The sequence below is a fragment of the Vicugna pacos genome, chromosome 2 (genome assembly GCF_048564905.1).
Source record: "Vicugna pacos chromosome 2, VicPac4, whole genome shotgun sequence".
Lineage (NCBI taxonomy): Eukaryota > Metazoa > Chordata > Mammalia > Artiodactyla > Camelidae > Vicugna > Vicugna pacos.
In genome coordinates this window covers 51,255,011-51,277,648 of record NC_132988.1, presented here as the reverse complement: position 1 = coordinate 51,277,648, position 22,638 = coordinate 51,255,011, and the positions used below count along the sequence as shown (strand labels likewise).

The 22,638-nt window shown below is 39.0% G+C and overlaps 1 protein-coding gene across 1 annotated transcript; it reads left to right on the top strand.

Moving 5' to 3' along the window:
- Nucleotides 1-3,767: 3,767 nt before the first annotated feature.
- On the top strand, nucleotides 3,768-22,268 carry LOC140688745 (uncharacterized). The gene is made up of 5 exons (XM_072948546.1): nucleotides 3,768-4,034; nucleotides 17,078-17,219; nucleotides 17,378-17,423; nucleotides 20,819-20,905; nucleotides 22,136-22,268. The coding sequence occupies exons 1-5, from the start codon at nucleotides 3,768-3,770 to the stop codon at nucleotides 22,266-22,268; spliced, it is 675 nt and encodes a 224-aa protein (XP_072804647.1).
- The last annotated feature ends 370 nt before the right edge of the window (nucleotides 22,269-22,638 follow it).

The following is a 22,638-nucleotide window of genomic DNA, read 5'->3' as shown; positions in this document are numbered from 1 at the left end:
CAGGCTGTGACTCATCCTTCAAACGGAATGGCTTTTGGTAACAAGCAAGGGAATTACTTGGCAAAGTGTACAAAGAAGAATGATAATTTATGGATCGTGCCTAATTTCACTGTCGAGTAGTTATACAAGATGTTTGGGATTGCTCTGCTGATTAAATTAAAAAGCCTTTCAGTTATAGATATGTGTGTGTTACTTATTTTTGAATGAATCACCAAAATATTGCAATGATGAATTTGAACAACCTCCTTACCTTGTCATCTGTGACTAAGGATTTTTATCTCATTAGCAAACAAATTAGTCCACATTTGTTGAAAATCTCCAGCTGCATGATAATTGCCTAGGAATGAGAGAGAGAGTGAGAGAGAGGCTCTGGTGTTGGAAATGTCTAGGTATGATTAACAGTGTCATCGGACATGTCTTTCTGTTTCAAACCCTTGGTTCTGTTTTCTTATGCATTGGCTTCATTTTCAACCTTTCAGGCCTTCTTATGTGATGGTGAACATCACTCCAGGTTGTGTTTAGCTGGAGGTTTAGCTACTTCGAGAAGAGTTCTCTTCCCCAGTGGTTTCAGCAAAAGTTCTGGGCTGGCTCCCATTGGCCAGGCTTGAGTCACCTATAAACTCCTGAGCCAATCACGGTGCCAGAGAGAAAAGGCTTGCTCTGGCTTGCTAGGTCAGTCACAGGCACACGGCTGGACCCAGACTTGAGTCACTGTCCTCCTCACTGACAACATGGACTAAGAATGCAGGAACAGAGGTTTCCCAAAAGAAAGTCAGGATTCTGTTACCAAAATAAGGGGGAAGGAATGTTAGCTAGGCAGAAACAATAGCTGTCCACTAAAAGAAATTTAAAAGATGTAGTCCCTGCCCTCAAGAACTTAATAAACTTGAATCCTGAGCTGAAGAATTATTATCAACATTATGTTTGAGGGGGGAGTACAGCTCAGTGGTAGAGTGTGTGTTTAGCATGCATGAGGTCCTGGGTTCAATTCCCAGTACCTCCATTAAAAAAAAATAAATAAAAATAAGCCTAATTACACCTGCCCCCAAAAGACAATGTAAATAAATAAATATATTTTTTAAAATTATGTTTAAAATTGCTTTAGAGTTTCTAAAGTACTTATTTCATGTAATTCTTACAAGGAGAGTTTCAGGTCAGTCCTATTTTGTAATTAAGGGCAAAGAATCATAGACATTAAATTATTTGCTTAACTTCTGCTTATCGTGCCTAACATGAACTTATACCAAAGCTGAAACTCATATTCATATTTCCCAAATGTCAGTAATTCTACCTACGTACAACAGCATGGAATGCTTCTGAGTATTTATTTGTAAGTAAAAAATATGTTTATATTATATGATCTAATGTGCAATAATCAAGCTGTGTTTGACATAACAAAAATCACCTAGCACAGTGTCTTTAAAATTGTAATCTGCCCACGGAGTAATTTCTTGAGGTGTTTGTTATAAATATAAATTCCAGGGTTTCTTTCTTCCAGCTTTCTGAATCAGCATCTCCAGAGATGGGATCCCAGAAATTAGTATTTTTAAACAAGAGAATCATCTGATTTTTATGCACCACGATGTGTAAGAATCTCTGACTTAACATACTTAATTGCATGCAGCCTTAGAGAGCTGATATTTATGGAAAATAAATCAGAAATACACAAAATTCCTCTCAGTCCCTTCTTTGGGTTTTGCCTTTAGTCTGGTCATATTTCCTTTTTTATTCTTTTCCCTTCCCTTTAAGTTAAAATACTCACAAACAGAAAGGCTAAGAATCATGCCATCATTCCACCCAGTTTGTGACATGACAAATTAATCAGTGAATGGGGATATCTGTTTTCATAGCAAATACCATGAAATAAAATTTTGGAATTAGAAAGGACTTTAGCTGAACTACTCTTCTGCTCAGATAAGGAAATTGATTTGCAGAAAACTAAAGTGACTTGCTTAGCTAGGCAATTAGTATGGATGGCCCTTTTGAAACTACTCATTCTTAAATGACTATTTCATTTGGGAAAATGGTCATAAAAGTCAGTTAGCATTTAGAATTAAAACCCAGCTTTAGTTACATTTAATTGTGTGCACACTAGAGTATAGAATTCAATTTCAGAATCCTGCACCATATTTTATGACTTGTCTTTATTAATAGTTATTGGACATTTGCTATCCCTCTGCATTTATTCCTCATTTAATTTCCACAATGGTAGGAGTAAGTACTAGTGTTCCCATTTTATAAATGAGGAAGCCGGGGTATGTGCAGATTAGGTAACTCACCCTGGACCAATATTTCTAAAACTTTTATGTGCAAAAGCATCACCTGGGATTCTGATTAATAAACACATTCTGATTCAGTGGGTCTTGGGTGGGACCTGAGATTCTGCATCTTAATCAGCTCACAGGTGAAGGCCAATATTGTTGGCTGGCTGATCATACATGGAGCAGCAACGTCTTAGATCACGAAACAGCATGTGGCAGGCAGGCAGGCAATGTCTTAACCTTGACTATTTGACACCAAAGCTCATTGCATTTAACTCCTATACAGAGTATGTGTTGACCTTTGTCTTTATTACATTATAATTTACATCCTGTGGGTAGAAGAGAGAGGTCAGTTCTCATTGTACAAACATTTGTGATGTAACTCTACCCTTAAGGAATATGCAGGGAAACAAAGGGACCATCCTCACCCCAGACCATCTCTTCTATACTTGAATCTTCTGGGGACACTGTTCGCCAGAGGGAAGGTACAAGTAGGGTGACAGCTGCCGCTTCACTTACACTTTTGAGTCACAGGGTTTCTCCTGCTCAGTGAGTGGAACCACTCAACTCTGACTTATCCTTTCCTGCCCAAATATACATATAGTCAAATGACAAACCAAAACAACTTAGCAAAGAATTTGATGTCCTTTATTCTAGGGAAGCAATCCATGGATTTGGGGAGTATGGTACCTCACTAGCAGTTCCTGAGGGATTTGGGGCAAGAGCAAGTTTCTATGGAGCATTGGAAGAAGGAATTCAGAAACAGGAGGTTGGGGATTTCCTGGCAAGGCCAGCAGGCCCTATTTTCTCAGCTGAGCTTGCTAAAGCTGAGTTGCAGGATGGTGATCATCATACGCGGGGTTTCCTTGACAGGGGTTTTCTGTAAGTGCAGGTTCACTTAGGTTTAGATTTGTGACATGGGCCGGGCCCCTGGGGTGACCTCCGTTTTGTGGGTCTGGAGGTACAAATTCACTTTGTATCTGTGTATTGAATTTATGTATGACACTTGCTTCATGATTTCTAGCTTACTTTAACTTTGCTTTCTACTTTTCCTTGGTGTTCACAGTTCGTTTTCTTCTGATTCATCTTTTAATCCTATCTTTTATCTTACCTTTTTGAGCAAAACCACCTCCTTACTATTATACAACTTTAATTCTAACTGTTACTAAAAATGTAGAAGATTCTACTTAGTCACCTTTTATATTGTATTACTTTGGTAAAAAACAGCTTTTTTTCCTGTTTTATTTTCCTTCCTGTGAGGTAGTTTGACTTGGGTTGTTCAAACTGAGGGACAAGGGGAATAAATCTGGGTGTTCAGCATGAAAAGAGCTAATGAAACAGCTCTTTTTAGGGAAAGGGGGCTTTTTGTCCTTCCTAGGTTATTCTTCATGTCTGTTTGATATCTCTGTTCTCTGGTTCTTATCTTTAAAAGACAGCTGCTTTACCCCAGGCATAAATCAGAGGAGAAAAACAAGCTACCCAGTGAAGCTGGGGCCTGGAGGGACGATGAAAGGGAAGAGGCATCCGCAGAAGGTAGGGGCGGAGAAGCAGGGACCCCTGGACGGTCCGCCCTCAGGGGGCCAAACACAGCAAACAGACGTCCACTACCCAACCACTCCCGCCAGCGCGCAGGCGGAACAGAAGAAAGAGGTGAAGGCTTTGATGTCTCAGAAGCAGAAAAGAAGACCCCAGACGAGTGATATGTATGCCTTGGGAGCAAATCTGCCCCGGAAGTATAAGGCGCACACTCGGGATTCGTGGCACACATGGGAGGTAAGGGCTCAATTCCAGGACACGGGACCGGACCGGAAACGAGGGAGAAACGCTGTCAGTCGTAAATGACAGTTACATAAAACAGAGACCACACTGTGTTTTTCCACAATGCTCCAGGTTTAAGAGTGTATAGATGAAATATTTCAGTTTTCTTGGAAAATATATTGAAGATAGATTTATTCAAGATTATATGCATCAAAAAATTTTCAAAATTTATATGTACACACAAATTTGGACTTCCTGAATTAACCTGTTAATTTATTTGAAAGCAAGCAAACACATAAAGAACTCGCAAAGCAAAAACTCATTAAAATTTAGTTGATTATTTGATATCGGAGTGCTAGCTTTACATTTTTCCACTTTTTAGTCAGCTGCTAGAAATCATATATGTACAGTCTAATTTATACAAACTTAGCTGAAAAATTAGAGGACTAGTATAAATTTCAGTTAATGTATAAAAAGTCAGTTAACTTCTATCTTGAAAATTTGTTTGGTACTGAAAATTTAGAGCTTAAAAAAAATTGAAACTGTGAGAAGAATAAAAATCTACTATTAGACTTGCTTACAATTAGTGTTCTCAGCTCACTAATATTTTGACATACTGTTACCCTGAGGTATTAGTGGATTATTTAACTACAGGTAAATAAAAGTGATGGGGGCTGCAGAGGTGTTGGAAGAGGGAATGCCAGCAGTTTTGTGATGGGAAAGCAAAGAAAATGTATTTATGAATAGATGAAAAAGTGCAAATTCATTCTTATTTTAGACATCTACTGCAGCTAGAAATACAACTTTATTTTTTTTTATTTTTACTTTTGTGTTTATCCACTGTGTTTATTTCTTTTTAGCAAGACCTTCGGTCAGTTTACTCATAACATACTGCTGGATATGGAGGTCTGTTGCTTTTATTTTTAATTTCATTATAATCAAGATCGTTCATGAATATTTTGTATTTTTATATAAGTTTAGAGATCAGGGCCATGTGGAATGAACTTTAAATAAGTGCAAAATTTTACTTAAACTTTTTTCCTTTTTTTAAAAAAATGAATTTTAGCTATTTTACAATGTTGTATTAGTTTCTGTACAGCATAGTGATTCAATTATATATACACAGATATATATATATATATGTATATGTACACACACACACGCACACATATAGAAATACAACTTCAGGATCTTTAATGATACAGGTCTCGATTTGTATTACTCCTCACAGCTCCATTTAAATCTACCACTCTGCCTCTCTGCATTTCTTTTGTCTTAGTTGATGGACATTGCACACTTGATAATCCCTAAAACAAGAAACCAGAAGGATGTTTAGAGAGCATAAAACTTCAGCTCCCAGCTGTGAATGCACACACACACACACACACACACACCAGAAACCAAAGGAAGTTAGGGAGATCCTGTAATGTACTCACAAGAAAAAAAGCTATGAAATATGTTAATGTAGAACTCAGTTGTATGGAATATTCTTGATCAGAAACTATTGTAATTTATATGAAGATTATAAGACTATAGATATACCCTCACATATCATGTTTTTAAAAATTAGTTTAAAAAAAAAACTTTTACACCATATGCATATGGTGCAAAATTCAAGAATTGCGTAGTAAGAGGCAGCCTACAACTCCCTAGCACTGGCTCCTACCCGTGACTCCTAACCCACTCGCCAAAGCCTCCTGGTCAGATGCAACCACTGTTATCATATCTTGTGTATTGTCCAGAGATATTATGTGGAAGATTTTAAACTCTCTCTTCTATCCATTAGTTGAAACATAAGTAAGAAGTTCAGTTTTCCATTGACTTACAATCTAGTCTTTGATTCTGACCTGAAAACGACTTCTATTGATCAGTCCAGATCACTGAGAAGTTGCTGGATATACCAGGAGTAGACCTGATCCTGCCTCGGGAGAGGGTTCTTTTCTCTAATGACAAGATAAGTAGATGATTCCTAGGAAGCTGTCCTCCCTTAATTGGCCTATTTCATTAATTCATTGCTGAGTAATTACAGCTGAACCCAGATGAAAACGTAAAATGACTGTGATTTACTTGTACAGGTTGAATGGTATGGGTGGCCTGGACTGTGAAAAGAAACAGATTACTCTTTGTTTTTTGTTGTTACATCCAAGCTTTCCTATCTGCTTTGGGTGAATTATCACCGGCCACATGAAAATTCACTGATTAAAAAAAAAAAAGACTGGGAGAAACTACACATTTCCCTCTTGTGCACAGTGCTGATAAATTTATATTGTCTGTATAAAATACTATCTTGTCTTGTATCTAGTCTGTATAAAATACCAATTGTTAATAATTCAGCAGTAGATCCTTTGAGTTCTCAGCACTTTAAAATCGATACTGTCACCAAAATACCTATAATTTGCCACTATTTAAAACTGACCAGAATGGTACAGCAAAAAGTTCTCATCAAAATATCCATGGTTCTTTTAATGCCAAAGTTTTGTTTTGGCATTTATAGCTAAGTTAACTAAATGCCAGCACGGTGTTAGTCCTCATTGCTATAAATGTGAGATTAAATCGGAACAATTGTGACAAACATGCCACGATGACAATGAATGATGAACCACTCTTCTCAAACCTGAATTGGTCCATGTAGCAGCCGGCAGGTGGGCTGCTGGGTGCAAGTAGGACTCTGTAGCTAGCAGCACCGTTTAATTTTGGCAGAACAGTTACACAGGGATGGTATTCAAGATGGGACTGTCGTATCTCGGAAAGTATTCTAATAGTATTGCTAACTGTGACTCGTTAAATCCTTAGTATGTGCCGGTAGGAAGTCACAAGCATCTAAACTCGTTCAATACTTATTTTCCTAGGTCAACCCATCAAAGAAATATTCATTTATCATTACTGATAAATTAAATTGGAATCTCTGAAGATAAAGCAATATTTTTCTTCTTTTTAAACTTGAAAATTTTTATTTTCAAATCTATACAGAGACACAGTTTAAAAATCAACTTTTTATGAGGCTTACAATTCAAAAACAGTGCTCCTCTCCCTTTTCCTTCTGATTATTGCTCTTCAGAAGCCACTTTCAACTTTTAGATTTTTTTTTCTGGTGTTTACTGCTATATTTCTAAATAACAGTCATTTAAGGCTATTTTGTTCAATTTATACACTATTGATCAATTCCCTGTTCCTAACCCTGCCCTCCTGCCCCTCAAACACAAAGTTATACTTTCTTCTTTCTAGTATAACTACAGCTTCATCTTTGACTAAATCAATATTCAGTTTTCATTATTACAGCCATTTAAATATTTATCACAGCTGACCCCTGTAGTCTATTGTAGGGGAAGAAAAACTTTTCCTTGACCCTTTTAAAGTCCTTGGTTAAGTCTGAAAATTAAACTCACAAAGACAGACTAATAGGAGGAAAAGCATGCAAATGTATTTAATACATGTTACCTGACATGGGAGCCTTCAAAAGGAAATAAAGACCTGAAGAAATGGTTAAACCTGAGTGTTTTGACGCTGGGTCTGATAAAGAGTAGACAGTGGTGGGGAAGCATGAGAGGACAGAGAGCAGGGTAAGTGTAGTAACTGGGGGAAACTGAGCCGACCTGTTCATTTGGATTCTGGGTCTCAGAGACAAGGATGCTCCTTTCCTGCAGGCATAGGGAGGGCGCCTCTCACACGGGGGTCTCATCACCTGCGTCAGCAGAGAAGGGCTGGGGAACGTCAGAGAGACCGTCCTGCTTCTTCTGTTTTCTCAGACTTTTTTTAGCTTAAAATATTCAATATGCCCAGGTGCCATATTTTGGGGTATCCTGTCCTGAACTCCATCAATATCATGATTATAATTCCTTTCTCCCACAACTTTGTTGTCTAGGTAGTTACAATTCCATCTTTTTTCCCTTTTTGGCTTAGTTCTCCATATGCCCATGTCTAATTCATCCTGTGCGTCTTCACAAAGTATTACCTTCCTCTGAATATAGTTGAACACTTTGGATAACCTCTCAGTTTCCCCATCCTCCTGGAGACACACTTTCCATTCTGCTGCTCCAACTTGTCCTCTCCACCTGCCTCTCAGTGGCCTTCCTGGGATTTCTCATCACATCATCCTGGAAATTCCCTCCGCCTTCCTCCTGGCCTGGAGCCTTCATTCTTAGCCCCTGAGACGTCCTCCTTCTGGGCTTACTCTCCTGTTCTGGGAGAGCACATCCTCTAGCAGCTGCCTACATGGTTGCATGAGAGGTAGACTTCCAGACCTCTGCATATCCGAAAATGAAAAGGTCCTAATTCTTCCATCACACTTGTTTTATATTTAGACTTGGTGTAGAATTCTAGGTTTCAAATAATTTATTCTTAAAATTTGAAGAGATTGTTCTAGTGTGCTTCAGGTAACAGCTTTGGGGCTGAGACATCTGGTGTACTCTGATTCATGCTTCTTGGTATGTGACCTTCTTTTCTTATTTACTTTCTTCCCTTTTTTGTCTCCTCTCCTCTTTTCTTTTCTCTTCTTTTCGTTACATCCCTCTCTGCCCTCAGAAACTTTTAGATTCTTCTTTTCTGTAGCCACTGTTCTGAAGTTTCTCAGTGGTATGTATTTATGTAATTTTTTTTTCTTTCCCATAGAGCTAGACACCTTCTTTCATCACAGTGTGACCTTTCAGTCTGGAAACTCCTGTCATTTCAGATTTGGGAAATTTTCTTGGATCACTTATTCATACTTTTCTCCTTTTCATATTCTCTTATTTCTTTATGGAATGCCTATTATTTGGACATCAGATTTCCTGGAAAGACACTCTAATTCTCTTTTATCTTTTTGTTTTCCTATCTTCTCTCTCTCATTGATTTCCTGCTAACTTAGTGGGGTTTCAGGAGGGAGCATACATGATTATATATTTATTGCTTGATATTTAACCATGAATCTGACAATTAGGAAGGAGCTGAAGTTCTGCACAAAACGAACTGCTCTTTGAGAACTAGTGGCCAAGCATTAGTGGCTGGTAATTAAACAGGCAACGGATATGGGATTACCCTTTTCATCATTCAAATATGAAATTGCCTTACGTGAAAGCACCTTTGAAGCTGCCTGACTAAATACCTATTAAATAGTCCAGAAATGCACCCACATGTTTAAGATAGGGAAATGATTTCAATTCCCAAGGGAGAGAACAATAAATAAATCCCTTGTATGAAATCTCTACCTTGTCCCTAACATTAAACTGGTCTCAAGTATCAGTGTCACTCTCTTGTAAAAGTACCCAACAGACAAAATACAAACATGCTAGTTTTGGTAAGATGAGGCTGGAAAAATATAAAATACAGACATGTCCTTTTTACTACTGAACCGATTTTAAAAATATGACAGTCACTAGAATTACTTAATTGATAGACAGCAGAAGAAAATGCCAAATTTCATCCTAGTTTGGACTTATGTTTTTAGCCTTCTTTCTGTACAATTATGATTCAAGGGGCACTCATGAATGAATGCTCCTGTAACTGGCTGTTGGATTTCTCTTTTAGCTAACAGGGGTTTCAACATTCCTGGTATGTTCCCCTAAGCTTTCACTCCCCTGACGTTAACCAGGACCAGGCTTCTCTGCCGCACAGACACACACGTGGGTTACGGACGCTGTTACCAGCTTCCTCTTCCAACAGGAAGACCACATTTGTCACTCAGGAAGTCTGTGCAGAACACCTCCCATTACTCCCGGGCTGAACACTCTCAGGAAGGGTGAATACGTAGGATCACGTAGGAGATAGGGCAGCAGCCAGGAGAGAAGGAGGCACACACTTCATTGGAGAGGCTGCACGTTCCCAGGATCTTGTCTTTTAACTCCAGAGTATCTTTTCCCTCCCATTTACCTGCTGATTGGTTCCTTACTAGAGTCGAGGATGTGAAAGGTAGTAGGATGTGAGTAAGGGGTTAACAGCAGGTGAGGGCTGATCCAGGCCCGCTGAGGAGTGTCTTCTCACAGCGCCATTTCCTCAGCCACAGCAGAGTTAAGACAAAATGTGGACTGTTGTGTCTGTCTTGCCTTATTTACTCTTGGTCTGTGCAGCTGCACCTGGGCAGGGGGTTCTGTGCTTTGGGCGGTAGACTTTAGGCTGATGTGACTGGAACAGTTTTAAAGGTGGGAAACGGAGGGCGATGTGGCCTGGTGACCACACACACCTGCTCTGTGGCGGCCTGACACACTGTGGGTGTGGCTCTGGGCCTCCGAGGAAAAGCGGGAACTGTATTCGCTGAATTTCCTGCCCCGTTTCCTTCCATAAAACTGAGCAACGTGCTGTTAGATTTCAGCCTTTTAGTGGCTCACGAGCCTGACTGTCAAGTTGGACTAGTTGGACCAGCAGCCACGGCGGCACTGCAAAGGCAAAGGCAAAACTCTTATCTCGGGTTGTTATGTATTTTTTTGTAATTCAAGCTATTTTCATTTCATACATTACCAATGTATTTTACATTTTTGTGTATTTTACATTTATCAGTAAATACTTGATTGTCATAAACTGGATTCCCTTAATGGAAGCTGAGGACAAACTAGAGATAACCAGTACATTTTGTAGATTAAGAATTTGCCCTCTGTCTCCTTTTCCAGCCTCATCTTACCAAAACTAACCCTTGGTCTTTGATACAAAAAAATGAAGAAATGAACCTCCTTATTTTACAGTTTCCCTCTAGTACTTACCACAGTTATAATTTTACTTCCATATGAACCCAGATAAAAGAGGAACATGTGAAAAAATTCAAGTGTCAATCAATAAAGGGGAAATATAAGAAAGTAGCATTTATGTGCCTACAAGAAGAAAATGGAGACTTCTTAAAATGGAAAAAAATTGAAATGATCATAGATTTATTGAGGGAAAGACATAGACTCACTGCTTTGAATTGAGGGCATAAAACTACAGATGACAGTGACAAAGCCACAGTTTGACTTTTATTTATCAATCTTGCCATTTGGGTATGCAGATTGTGGGAAATAGCACAGGTGTTCTCTATAGGTTAACCTGCATACTTTTTTGACCCAAATGAATTTGACACCTAGAAACAGAAAAAGCTTGCAGATGAGATTAATAAACCAATTCTCTCTCTCTTTCTTTTCTATCTATTATCTATGTATCTATGTATCTATCTATCTACATATGTATGTACATGTATCTTTAAAGAATTCTGATTTATTTTATGTTTAAAAAAATTGGGGGGGATTAGTTTCAAATCTACAGAAATGTTGTCAGAATAGTACAAAAGCTCATTGTCTGGGTGAGTGGTCAGATAACTCTTCACTGTATTCGTTCTCTCTCCTCTCTCTTTCTCCTCCATTGAATTCATGCCCCACCACTCCCTAAATACTCCAGTTATATGTCCCCCAAACTGGAATACTCTGCTATTGTAACAACAGACAGTTCAGCCAATGAGAAAATCAACATTGACTGAACATGGCCAGGAAGTCTGCAAACTTCATGTATATTCTGCCAACTGCCCCCTTCCCTGATGTTTCTTTTCCCTTTTTGGTCTAGTATTTTGTCTAGGAACTTGCATTACATTTAGTGGTCATGTCTCTTTGGATTCCTTCAATCTGAAACGGTTTTGGTACTGCACTATCTCTCAAGCCCCTGAGTTGTAAACAATATGTGACTTTTATTTTACAGGATGAACCTAAACCTGGGTATGTCTGATGTTTCCCCGTGACCAGAGATGTCTGGTGTTGCATTCTCAGCAGGAACATCACAGACACGATACCTTGTTCTTCTTAGTACCTAATATCAGAAGCCATACAATGTTGATCTGTTCCACCTTTTGATCTTACGTTTGTGTCTACCGATTTCCACTGTAAGGTCCTCAATTTTCCTTTAATAATCAAGTCACATTTGTATGCAGGGATTCTAAGATTCTACACTAATAGTCTGTTCTTCATCAGGTTTCCCACGTCAGCCTTAGTATTTGTTTGTAACTTCTACCTCAGTCAACCATCACACAAATGGTGACTCCTTATTTGCATCACTCTTTTTACATTTATTAGTCGACATTCTCCTGTAAGGAAGAGATTTCCCTTCTCCCTATTTGTTTGCTTCAGGATGGACTCATGGATTCCAATTTTAGTTAGTGGTTTTAAATCTGATCATCTCATTATTTGTTGTGATGCAGAAATGGTCCCAGATGTGGCCAGTGGGAACTCCTTCAAGCTGTCTTCTGTATCCTTTTGACATGTGCCCATCATTTGCTAAACATTACTTTCAGGGATAACGATACACTCCATATTTTATTAATCCCATATTCCAGCCCTGGAATTAGCCGTTTCTTAAAGGAAACTTGGTTTCTTCAGTGGAGGATAGTATTTAGAAATAAATATCTGAGTGCTCAGTGTGGATGCTCAATGTGATCATTACTACTGAGATGTCACTGCATCCAGGCCTTTTCAGTGAAGAGAGCTAGAAATTTATGCATATATATATATATATAGGCATATACATTACAACTATATATATACACAACTATACAACTTTACAACTACATATATATATAGGCATATACATGTGTGTACACATACACATACAATTATAACTGTGTGTGTGTGTATGTGTTTTAAACTTGATTTCAAGTTGAAATTTTAAGTTCAATCCTATGCCTTGGAATTCTTTCCAGCAGGCTGTTTATATGTTGTAAATTCCTCTTTGACAGTAAGAAATGTGGTTTTTGTTATCTTCAATATATTTCCTTATATGCTCAATGCTTACAGTGTTTCCTCATTTTAACCAATTTTCTCATTACAATCAATTTTCCAACCATTCAGTAGCCTCCTCTGTGCCCACCCCTTACCACTGGTCTTGCTTGGACTCTGCACTCACTGACATCTCCAAGGTGGGAAAGGATGGGAGGGCAGGGAAGAAAAGATGGGAAAAGTAAGGGGAGATGAGAAGGAGAAGGGAATAACCCGATAAGATATTTGATAATTCACAGAACTCCTATAGCTGGAGTTTTAATAGCCCAACATTTTAATGTGACATGATCTGTCCTTACTGGATCTTAAAGCAGCAAACTCATTGGCAACTAACACCATTGATAAAGGTAAAAAAATCAAAGCCACTTGACCACAGCAACTTTAAGTGAATTTCTGATTTATTGATCATGATATTTAGTGATCAGAGTAATCAGAAAGAGTGGTATTACAACATGGGTTGTAAATGCTTAAGACAAGGAATTAGTGACCATATGTGCCAGCAGTGCACCCAAATAAAATTGCAGCCGACAAACCTTGCTTTTTTTTCTAAATGGAATAGCTATGAGATAGATTTTAATAAATATGATGTAGATATATTGCTTTTGATTTTTAACAAATGTCCAAGGGTCATTTTTGGGAGACAACATAAAGAAATGTAAGCTGAGTGTTAGAACAGGTAAGTGCACTGTGGGTGCTGATTTAACTATACAGAGCTTTTAGTAAGTTCAGGGAATAATCAAAGCACAGAATATGAAGATATGAGATGCCTCTTTCCCCCACACTCTGCCCCATCTCAGGAAATAGAACTGCTATTCACCCTGTTGCTCAGGTCATGAGCCTTGAGAGTATCCTTGATTTTTCCATTCATCTTACTCTTTGTATCAATTCATCAGTGAGTTCTGAGGGCCCAGTGAAGATCTATGGAGTCTGAGATTTTACCTGTGTGTAAGATAACAAGTCAACCTTCCACAGTTTCATGGATGCTGGCAAAAGCCATGAGGCTGTTGGGTCAGAGATAAAGGGCTGTTTATTACAGCCATAGCAGTATCCACAGTATCAGTATTTGCACCCATTCCCACGGGGTGATGGCAGTAAAGTCAGGTTACACTGCACATGCTGCAGGTCAGATTACAGCACAGGAACCCTGATTTGGGGGAATCCAAATCTTTTATAACAAACAGTAAGCCTGCCTAGACTTTGCTGTGGAGGTGTCTTTATTTCCCAGGGCAGCCGTAATAAAGGTTTGCCACAAACTGAGTGGCTGAAAACAACAGAAATGTATTCTCTTACAGTTCAGGAGGCCAGAAGTCTGAGATCAAGTCATCAGTAGGTTTGGTTATATCCAGGGGCTCTAAGGGAGAATCCACTCCATGCTTCTCTCCTAGCTTCTGGTGGCTCTGGAAATCGCTGGTGTGAATGAGGCTCTCCGTATATTGTTCCTTGAGCACAATTCCCTGAATACAGTTTCTATCTGTGACCTATGAGACGATAGAGACAAGGCATCTGACTCCACACATCCAATATGGGTGGGATGGGCATGGAAAACTCCCATAAACATTTCAGTTCAAAAGGGGGGAAACGTGGGAGCCACAAAGGAGTTCTCAGTCCAAAGCAGTTCTGAGGTCTAGCCAGGCAAAGACTGGAAGTTCCTTGGTTGAGGTCTGGGGATGATTTTCCATGGCTTTTGGGTCCATCCTCTGCGCTCTTGGTTCCACTCTCTGATTCGTCCTTCCTTTCTTCATGACAGGTAGCATGTGTTTGCAAGTGAGTAGTTTTCTTAGCCTGCGTCTTGCAAGTAGAAAACTGGGGGTCCAGTGACCTCTTTTCATTTTGTATCATCTCTGTCCCTTTGGGTTAAAGCTGGCAGTATTTTTTGCTGATATGCTTCTCTCAAATCTTTCTGGACATCCTGTGATGCTCATTGGGGTTCACACCATTAGACAGAACTGCAACCACATATCCCTTTTCTATTTTTCTTGGCTCACCATTTTCGTCCATCCTTTTAAAATCTGTACGCCTTGCCTTACATCATTCCTTAGTCTCCTTCTGTTCTTTCCCTGTGCACTTATTACCATCCAATACATCACATTTTACTTACTTTTAATTTATTGTCTGTTCCTTCATTTTCCACCCCAAATATAATATAAGCTACAATAGGCCAGTGAATTTTGCTTCTTTTGCTCACTCTTTTATTCACAAGGATGAGAACAGTGTCAGACACATTTAAAATAAATATTGAATAAATTAAATAATTTCAAAAAGGATTTGAGAAGTTTCAAAACAGACACTCATCTGCTGTGAAACCTTGTAACATATAGAAATATGTGCAGGATCATCTGTTCATGAAGCAGAATCAATAGAGATGATTTTGGATGCCCTAATAAGAGGATAAAAAATTTAAAATACCCCCTAAGACACACACACACACACACACACACACACACACACACACACACACAAAGGTTGACAGGAAGACTTTGCCATACGTTCTTGTGAATGACCAACAACTCCCTAATGACAGAAAAGACATGTTGTCAAAGTTGAAATTATATTATGGAAATTATTTAGAATAATATATAATACACATTATAATATATAACATGTAAGTATGAAGTTATAACTTATATTAATTAATATGGATATTGGATTATGCTATTTTCTTCTCTCTTGTATCTTCAATATGACAATAAAAATATTTAATGATCTTTGTTTCATAGTTTTAATGATTCTAAATTAAAGTCTGAAAAACCCCTTCTGTTCATCAAGTTTTCAATCCCTGACAGATTTGTTTGGCTAAAAGATCGAAGTTAAAAAGTCTATTTTCAAGTTCCATTCTTGGTCTTGGAATCAGTAATAGACCTTTACCTTTCACGGCAGCACTGGAGAGTTGGGGTTTCAGGTTTGAAGCTACCCTCTTATCTTCTCCTAGAAGCAGAATCACATCTGAAAGGGAAGATGTCAACCCCACTGTACTTTTTTTTTTCAATGTATGAGCTCCTTCCTACTCAGCTGAGTGTGGCCAGGAGATGGCCTGGGGCCCCTGCGCCGTCCATGCTGCTGGAGCACTTTGTGGTCTTGCTGCATTTCGAGGCTGCCCCACAGGATGTAGTTCCCTGTCAGCCATGGACACCTGCTGAACTGACATCTCAGAAAGTGTTTGCCTCGTTTCTGGAAACAGCAATGGCCATGCTGATTCAGTTGTTGGACAATATAAACTTGTTTCGGCATCAATCCATTCCTGGCATATAAGCTACTGATGGGAAAGGACTTCACTTAGGAGGGCTTCTTGAGGAAAGCTGAGTGGCATGTTCGAGCTGCTAGAGAATATTGATGTCAAAGCTCCTGCTAATGCACCGGTTCTTTCAGAAACTATCCCCCTACTGCCAGCCTAGGCTACCGATGTGGGTTGAGTTTTGTCCCTCCTAAACTCATATGTCAGAATCCTAACCCTAAGTACCTCAGAATGCAACTGTATTTGGAGACAGGATCTTTACAGAGGTAATTAAGCTAAAATAAGATAATTAAGGTGGGCCTTAATTCAACACGATTTGTGTCCTGATTAGAAGAGGAAATTTGGAGACAGATGTGCAGAGAACAAATGATGAGAAGTGACAGGGAGAAGATAGTCATCTATAAGTCCAAGGGAAAGGCCTAGAAGAAACCAGCCCTGCTAACACCTTGATCTGGAATATCCAGCTACAGATACGGAGGAAATCAAATTCTGTTGTGTAAGCCACCTGGTTTGTCATATTTTGCTATAGCAGCCCTAAGCAAACTGTGAGTTCCCAACTTCCTTCATCTTCCGAAGGCCCGCTGGCTCACCCAGACCTCTTTAGGGAGGAAGCTGAAAGTACCATCTGACGGTCTTTCATTTCTGTAGAATCAGCTGAGGGTATTGTGAAAATGGACCAGGGCTATGGGTTCTCCAGACCGTGGCAGAGCAGGGCAGGACCTCCCTCCCATTTTAGAACTGCCCCCATATTTCTGCCCAAATAGCAAACATATTCTATTTTCTACTTCCTCTTTTGTTTCTGTCTCCATTTTTCCCCTTTTATAAACAGCCAAGATCTTATTGGTCAGCATGCAATCCTAGTTAATTACCCAATCCAGTTATATTGCACCACTCAGAAAAAGTACATGTCAGAATGACTGAAAATTAGTTAAAAGACTAGTGACAGTACATTTCCCCCTATACAAAAGAGACCTATAAAGGACACCCTTCATCTTTCAATCACATGCATCTCATCCTGAAATGCCTTTCTCATAGAATATACTCATTCCTCCTACATCTGAACCATATCTGAAGTATATCCTTACACTATTTTTCTTCTTCTCTCTCTCTCTTTTTTTTTTTTGCAGCTCCTGGTCATAGTGGGAAGCGTCATTTCTCTGCTTTACATCCAGCTGTTTTCCCAGAGCTTCCATTTCCATGTGGCACATCTTTATGCTCACTTTGGGTACCCCAGTGCCCAGCATATTGTTGGCCAGAGATACTTGAAAGGTAACTTCTTTGTTCCTCTGGTGCTCATTCTACTAGTTGAAAGGGATGGGGAGGGGTTTACTGGTTAGATTTCTGCATCTATAGGTTCATAGAAGATTTTAGTATCAAGCAGTTAACCGAGTCCCTTTTTTTCTATGATACTTTTTGGTTTTTCCCAGGAGCTGGTGTGGTGAAGGATGAAGAGATGGCAATGCATTGGTTTAGGTAAGAAAGATGACATTTGCTAAAAGCAAAACTCTAGAGCTATCATTTGAGAAAGTGCTGAAATACAGAACCTTATGATTTTGGTGCTTTTTCCCTAGAATAAAAATAAGGTAAAGTTTCTTAATATTAAAGTCTTGGTAACTTCTTTACTTTTTCCACCTGATGGTGAGGTAAGAGTAGTGATGGAGGTGATGTGGCTGATGCATGTAAAAGAAGCCTTGGAGTTTTGGGTTTTCGAGCATGAGCCACCCATTCTTCTTGCTTGGCCCTGCAATAAACCTGTTTCTGCTCCAAAAAGTAAAAATTAAAAATAAAAGAAGTCTACACAGTGTAAGCAAACAATAGATTAGCTTTAAAGGAACTAATTTGGAGAATATGTACCATCTAGGTCAAGATTCAGAACATCAATGATTTAACAGGGCTCTGTATTAGCATTACCTTGTTTATTAAAGTTTTGAGCTCCTGTGATCATAAAAGACATATTCACATGAAATTTAAAAGTAGAAATACATCTTACCTTTCATTTATTCCTTCTCTTTCTCTAAATTTTATTCAACTGATTTGTATTCAGTGTGCAAAATTTTCCCCAGGCAGCTTCCGTTGAGTCCTCGGCTTGTTGAGTCCTCATAGAAAAATAGTTCATATTATATCTTCAGTTTCAGAAAGTAGGAATAACTTTGGAAACATACACTTGAACACTCTATCTGACACTCCAAAGGTTAGAGAATGGAAATAAATAAGCTCTGAGATGTTAGAAACTCCATTCTACATGGAGACTTTGGCAGAAAGCAAGGACAAGTTAGGTCGAAAGCCAAAGTCACTTAATATAGAGAGCTGGCTTTGGGTTCATGCAGTCTCAATTTAATCAAAAGTGGAAACCCCCAAGGTGGCATTTTGCTGCAATGCTCTCTAAAGCTATATTGTCCAATATGCCAGCCACCAGTCACATAGGCCACTGAGCACTGGAAATGTGACTAGTCCGAATGCAGATGTGCTGTGCATGTAAAGTACACACTGAATTTCCAAGATTTCCTAAGAAGGAAGGAATATAAAATATCTCATTAAGAATTCTTTATATTGATTTCATGTTGAATGGTGGATATAATTATGTGTTGATATATAGAGTTAAATAAGATATATTACTTAAATTAATTTTAGTTACTTCTTTAAAAACTTCTAGTGTGGCTATCAGGAAATTTAAAATTACACACAGCTTACATTATATTTCTGTTAGGTAATGCTGATACAGAGTCCCACGATTCTGGGAAGTGTCTGGTTATCTGCAAGAAAAGTGAGCACAGCTATGGTTTTGGCATTGCCCGTGTACTGACGAGACCATCCTTCTCAGATGTTCCCGTTTTTCTCGCTAGAACAGTGGGTGACACACTTGGCTACACAGCAGAATCCCCTGGGGAGCTCTTGAAACATACTAACGCCCAGCTCCAGATCAACTGAATTGTGCAGAAAAGGCTCCTCAGGTGACGGTGCTGTGCAGCCAGGTCCGACCACTACTCTAGAAGTCTACACTGGTTTATAAAGTGAACGCAAACCAGCAGAGGAAACCGTTTTAGTAACACACTTCAATATGAAGTTTGAAATGGATATTCTGATCAAGATCACCTGCCAACAGAAGAAGTACCTTTGAGAATCACGGATGGAATGACACGGCTCCAGAGTGGCTACGTGAGGTTTGTGCTTACATGTACCTAGCTGAAGCCCTTGCTGCTGAGTGGAGGCCACACACCTGTGGCACTGGCCTCCCCAGGTGGGCACTGGTTAGAAATGCAGCACCTGAGGCCCTGCCCTGGCCCTTCTGAAGCAGAATCCTCATTTTAACAAGATTCTGCATTAAAGTTTTGGAAGTGTTGCCCAAAACAGTAATTTGTAAGCCGGGCCTTCCTTACATGGGACCTTACAATTAAAGACCAGTTTGAAAATCTTTCCATCTTTCAGTGATGGATTCCACTGTCAGAAATAGGGTGGGAAAAGCATCACAAAGGCAAGATCCCCCAGTGTATTTTAAAAATAGATTTTATAGTTTATGACTTATAAAATAACTTATGCCTAATGAGGAAAATATTGAAAACACCAAAAATCACCTGGATCATAGCACAGTAAAAAATACTTTTGACATTTCAGTGAGGATTCTTCTAGACTTTTTTCAATTAATATATGTATAACATACCTTAGTTTCCTTGAATATTTCACTGTTTTATGCTTAGTCCTTTTTCTGGTTTCTTACTATCACTGACTGCTGCTGGGAAGACCCTTTCATATACATCTTTTTGCACATCTGATTATTTCTTTACTAAACAAAAAAATCACTAAAAATGGAATTATCAGGTCAGACAAGCATCATTTCTAAAGCTTTTGATATGTGTTACCAAACTATCCTGAAAATTGTCCAAGTTCACTCTAGTGTAGATGTTCATCAGCTTATGAATATTATTTTTAATTATTTGTTGTATTTGCCAACTCAAATAACAACATAATGTGCCTCATTCCATTTTTTTCTTGATCAATTGTGAAGCTTTCTTTTCTAAATATCTATTGTAATTTAAATTTTTTCTTTTTCCTGCAAAAAGCCTATTCATGCAGTCTACCTGCTTTTCTACTGGATATGGTTATGTTCCTACTCACTTTTCAGAATATTTGTGTGTTAAAAATAGTAAACTTTGTACAGTTTTTTGTATTTTGGGCAACTTTTTTTCCCCAATCACAATTAATATGAAAAGAACTGCAAAGTAACAAGGCAATAATTATATAGTTTGTACTGTCTGACATGATGGCCATTAGCCACATGTGGTCATTTAAATTTAAAATGAAAAATTCAGTTCATCAGTTGCACTATCTACATTTCAAGTGTTCAGTAGCCCCATGTGGCTAGTGGCTACTGTATTGGACAGCACAGACAGAACATTTTCATCTTTGGGGAAAGTTCTGTTGTAAAGTTCTGGCATATTACATTTATAGTTCAGCAACTGGAAATAGTGCTTAAGAATCAAGCTACATGTTACTGAATTCTTAACATTCCCGGATGGTCCTCTGATTTCCTGTATATTTTGGAGAGAAAAATTATTCTAATATTTGGAAAAGCTGATGAACAGGTTTGGGACAAATAAGTGATTTAAATATTCTAACATCAGTTTTTTAAAAAGTATTGTATTTGTTTCAAGTAAGATACATAGTTTTTAATGAGAGAGGCCTATTAACATTTGTCCAGATATATGGTGTGATGGAAGTAATGGTTTCCAGTAATGGTTTCATATCTGTATTGGCACTGCCCTTGGTTTTATTAAGGGGGTGCATCTTCGTAAGATTGTTTCCTTGTTTTTCACTGCATACTCCTCCCCAACCCCATCACCACTCCCCTTTCCTTTTCCTTTCTTTTTCAGACAAGCCTCCCAGCAAGGCCATGCTCACGCTTCCTTTAACCTTGCAGTAGGAAAACTGAAAAACATGACCGGGTCCATGGCGGTGGGGTAAGGAAACTAGCTGTGTTCTCCCTTCCAGCTGAGATGACATTCTTTCTAAACCTGCCCCCATATGTTACCTGCAATTGACAGACAAAAGCATTTTATATATAGTTCACTTCCCACACTTGCCTTTTTATCTACTTATATGGCTATGAGTTATAATAAAAGTCACACAGCAAATGAATCCAAGATTCATGCACGTGCATAAAGCCCACTGAATACATTCTTAAGGTCCACAAGCACGAGATGAAAGGCCAGGTTATTCCATGATCCTTACGGTCTCCTGTGAATTTCTCAGCTCCCTGGAGTACCATCTTTACAGCCTTAGAGCATTTTCCTATAAACAGCATGGAACAAGTAAGAATATGAAGATGGACAGCCCTCCTTGGGTACAAATTCCCCTTGTGTTTGTTGGACTAACCCTCTTCTAATTACTCACAGTTATCAGGAGAAATACTTCTGTTTTCTCTGGAGAAGTTTTTCTTAATGTTTTCGAATAGTTCATAGTTTGTGATATTTTTATGCAGCTACTTTGAGTCAGAGACATTTGATAGGGCCCATCAAATAAACCACTAAACTTGCAGCTTGTTTTTTTAAGCAATGTAACTGACATATACTCCATTACCAAGTAATGTGTATAACCCCCTCCCGCAACTCCATCCCTTAATCTCCTTCAAGCTGAGGAGGAGGCAAGGTTCAGAAAGAGGGAGTCTCGGTGAAGGGCTGAAAGATGGGGTGAGTCTTGGGAATTGGTATAATACTCAGGGCTATTGGTTGCATGCGTTACTTGGTAATGAAACTTTGAAATGATCATTTTGAAGCCACCAACTCAAAATGGTGCAGTCAATATGTTCTCTTTTACAGCTGCTGGTTGGTAGTTTTACAACTGACTGACGGCAGGTTGAATGGAGCCCCTCTCCAGTTACCAACCCCAAACCAAAATACAAAATTGGCTTGCAAGAGAGGAGTGTGTCAGACATTACCTAAGAGTCTTGGCTAGAAAAACCTTTCCTAAATAAGGCAAAGTGTCCAGCTGGACTCTGATGTTGTTAAGGTAGCTTTGATTTTATTATGAAGACATTCATGATGAAACCCAGGTGAAATGGCATGTGTTTCCCTTAGTACCTTAGAATGAGTCTAAACAGGTGTTAACCTGGCCCTTAGCCTAAACACTTGGACATGCAGGTTCTTTTGGTGTACTCTTTCTTTACACTACTAAGTAACTGCCTTTCCTAGGGACATAGGGATGCTCCTTAATGTTGCTGCAAGACAGGGGATCCAAGAAGCCCGGGAACTTCTGGAGAATGTTATCGGGACAAAAAGCAAGCTCTTGCCAACTAAAAGAACAGGGAGTTTTTATAAACACTAACGTGTATCCTGCATACTCTTTCTGGAACAGAAAATGTGACTCTCACTTGTCCATTGTGGTCCTGCACTGCTTTGTGGAACTGTCAGTGGAAGTGGCTTTTAGTTAGTTTTATACGCTGCTGCACCTTCAATCGGCTGTTCCAAGTCCTTTATGCAAGGTGTCGCTTACATGTTTTCCTGAGATCCGAGTTTGACCTCTTCTGGATGGAGGAGTATTTTCCTTGGATTTCGTTACTGCTAAGTTTCAAGCCAGTGAGCATTCTCTGAAGTGGTGGGAGGGAAAGAAGGAAGAAACCTGTCACACCAGAGATCTGGCTTCTTGGATGTGAGAGTTGGCACCCACAGATCCCCTGTGAAGGAACTAAACTCAT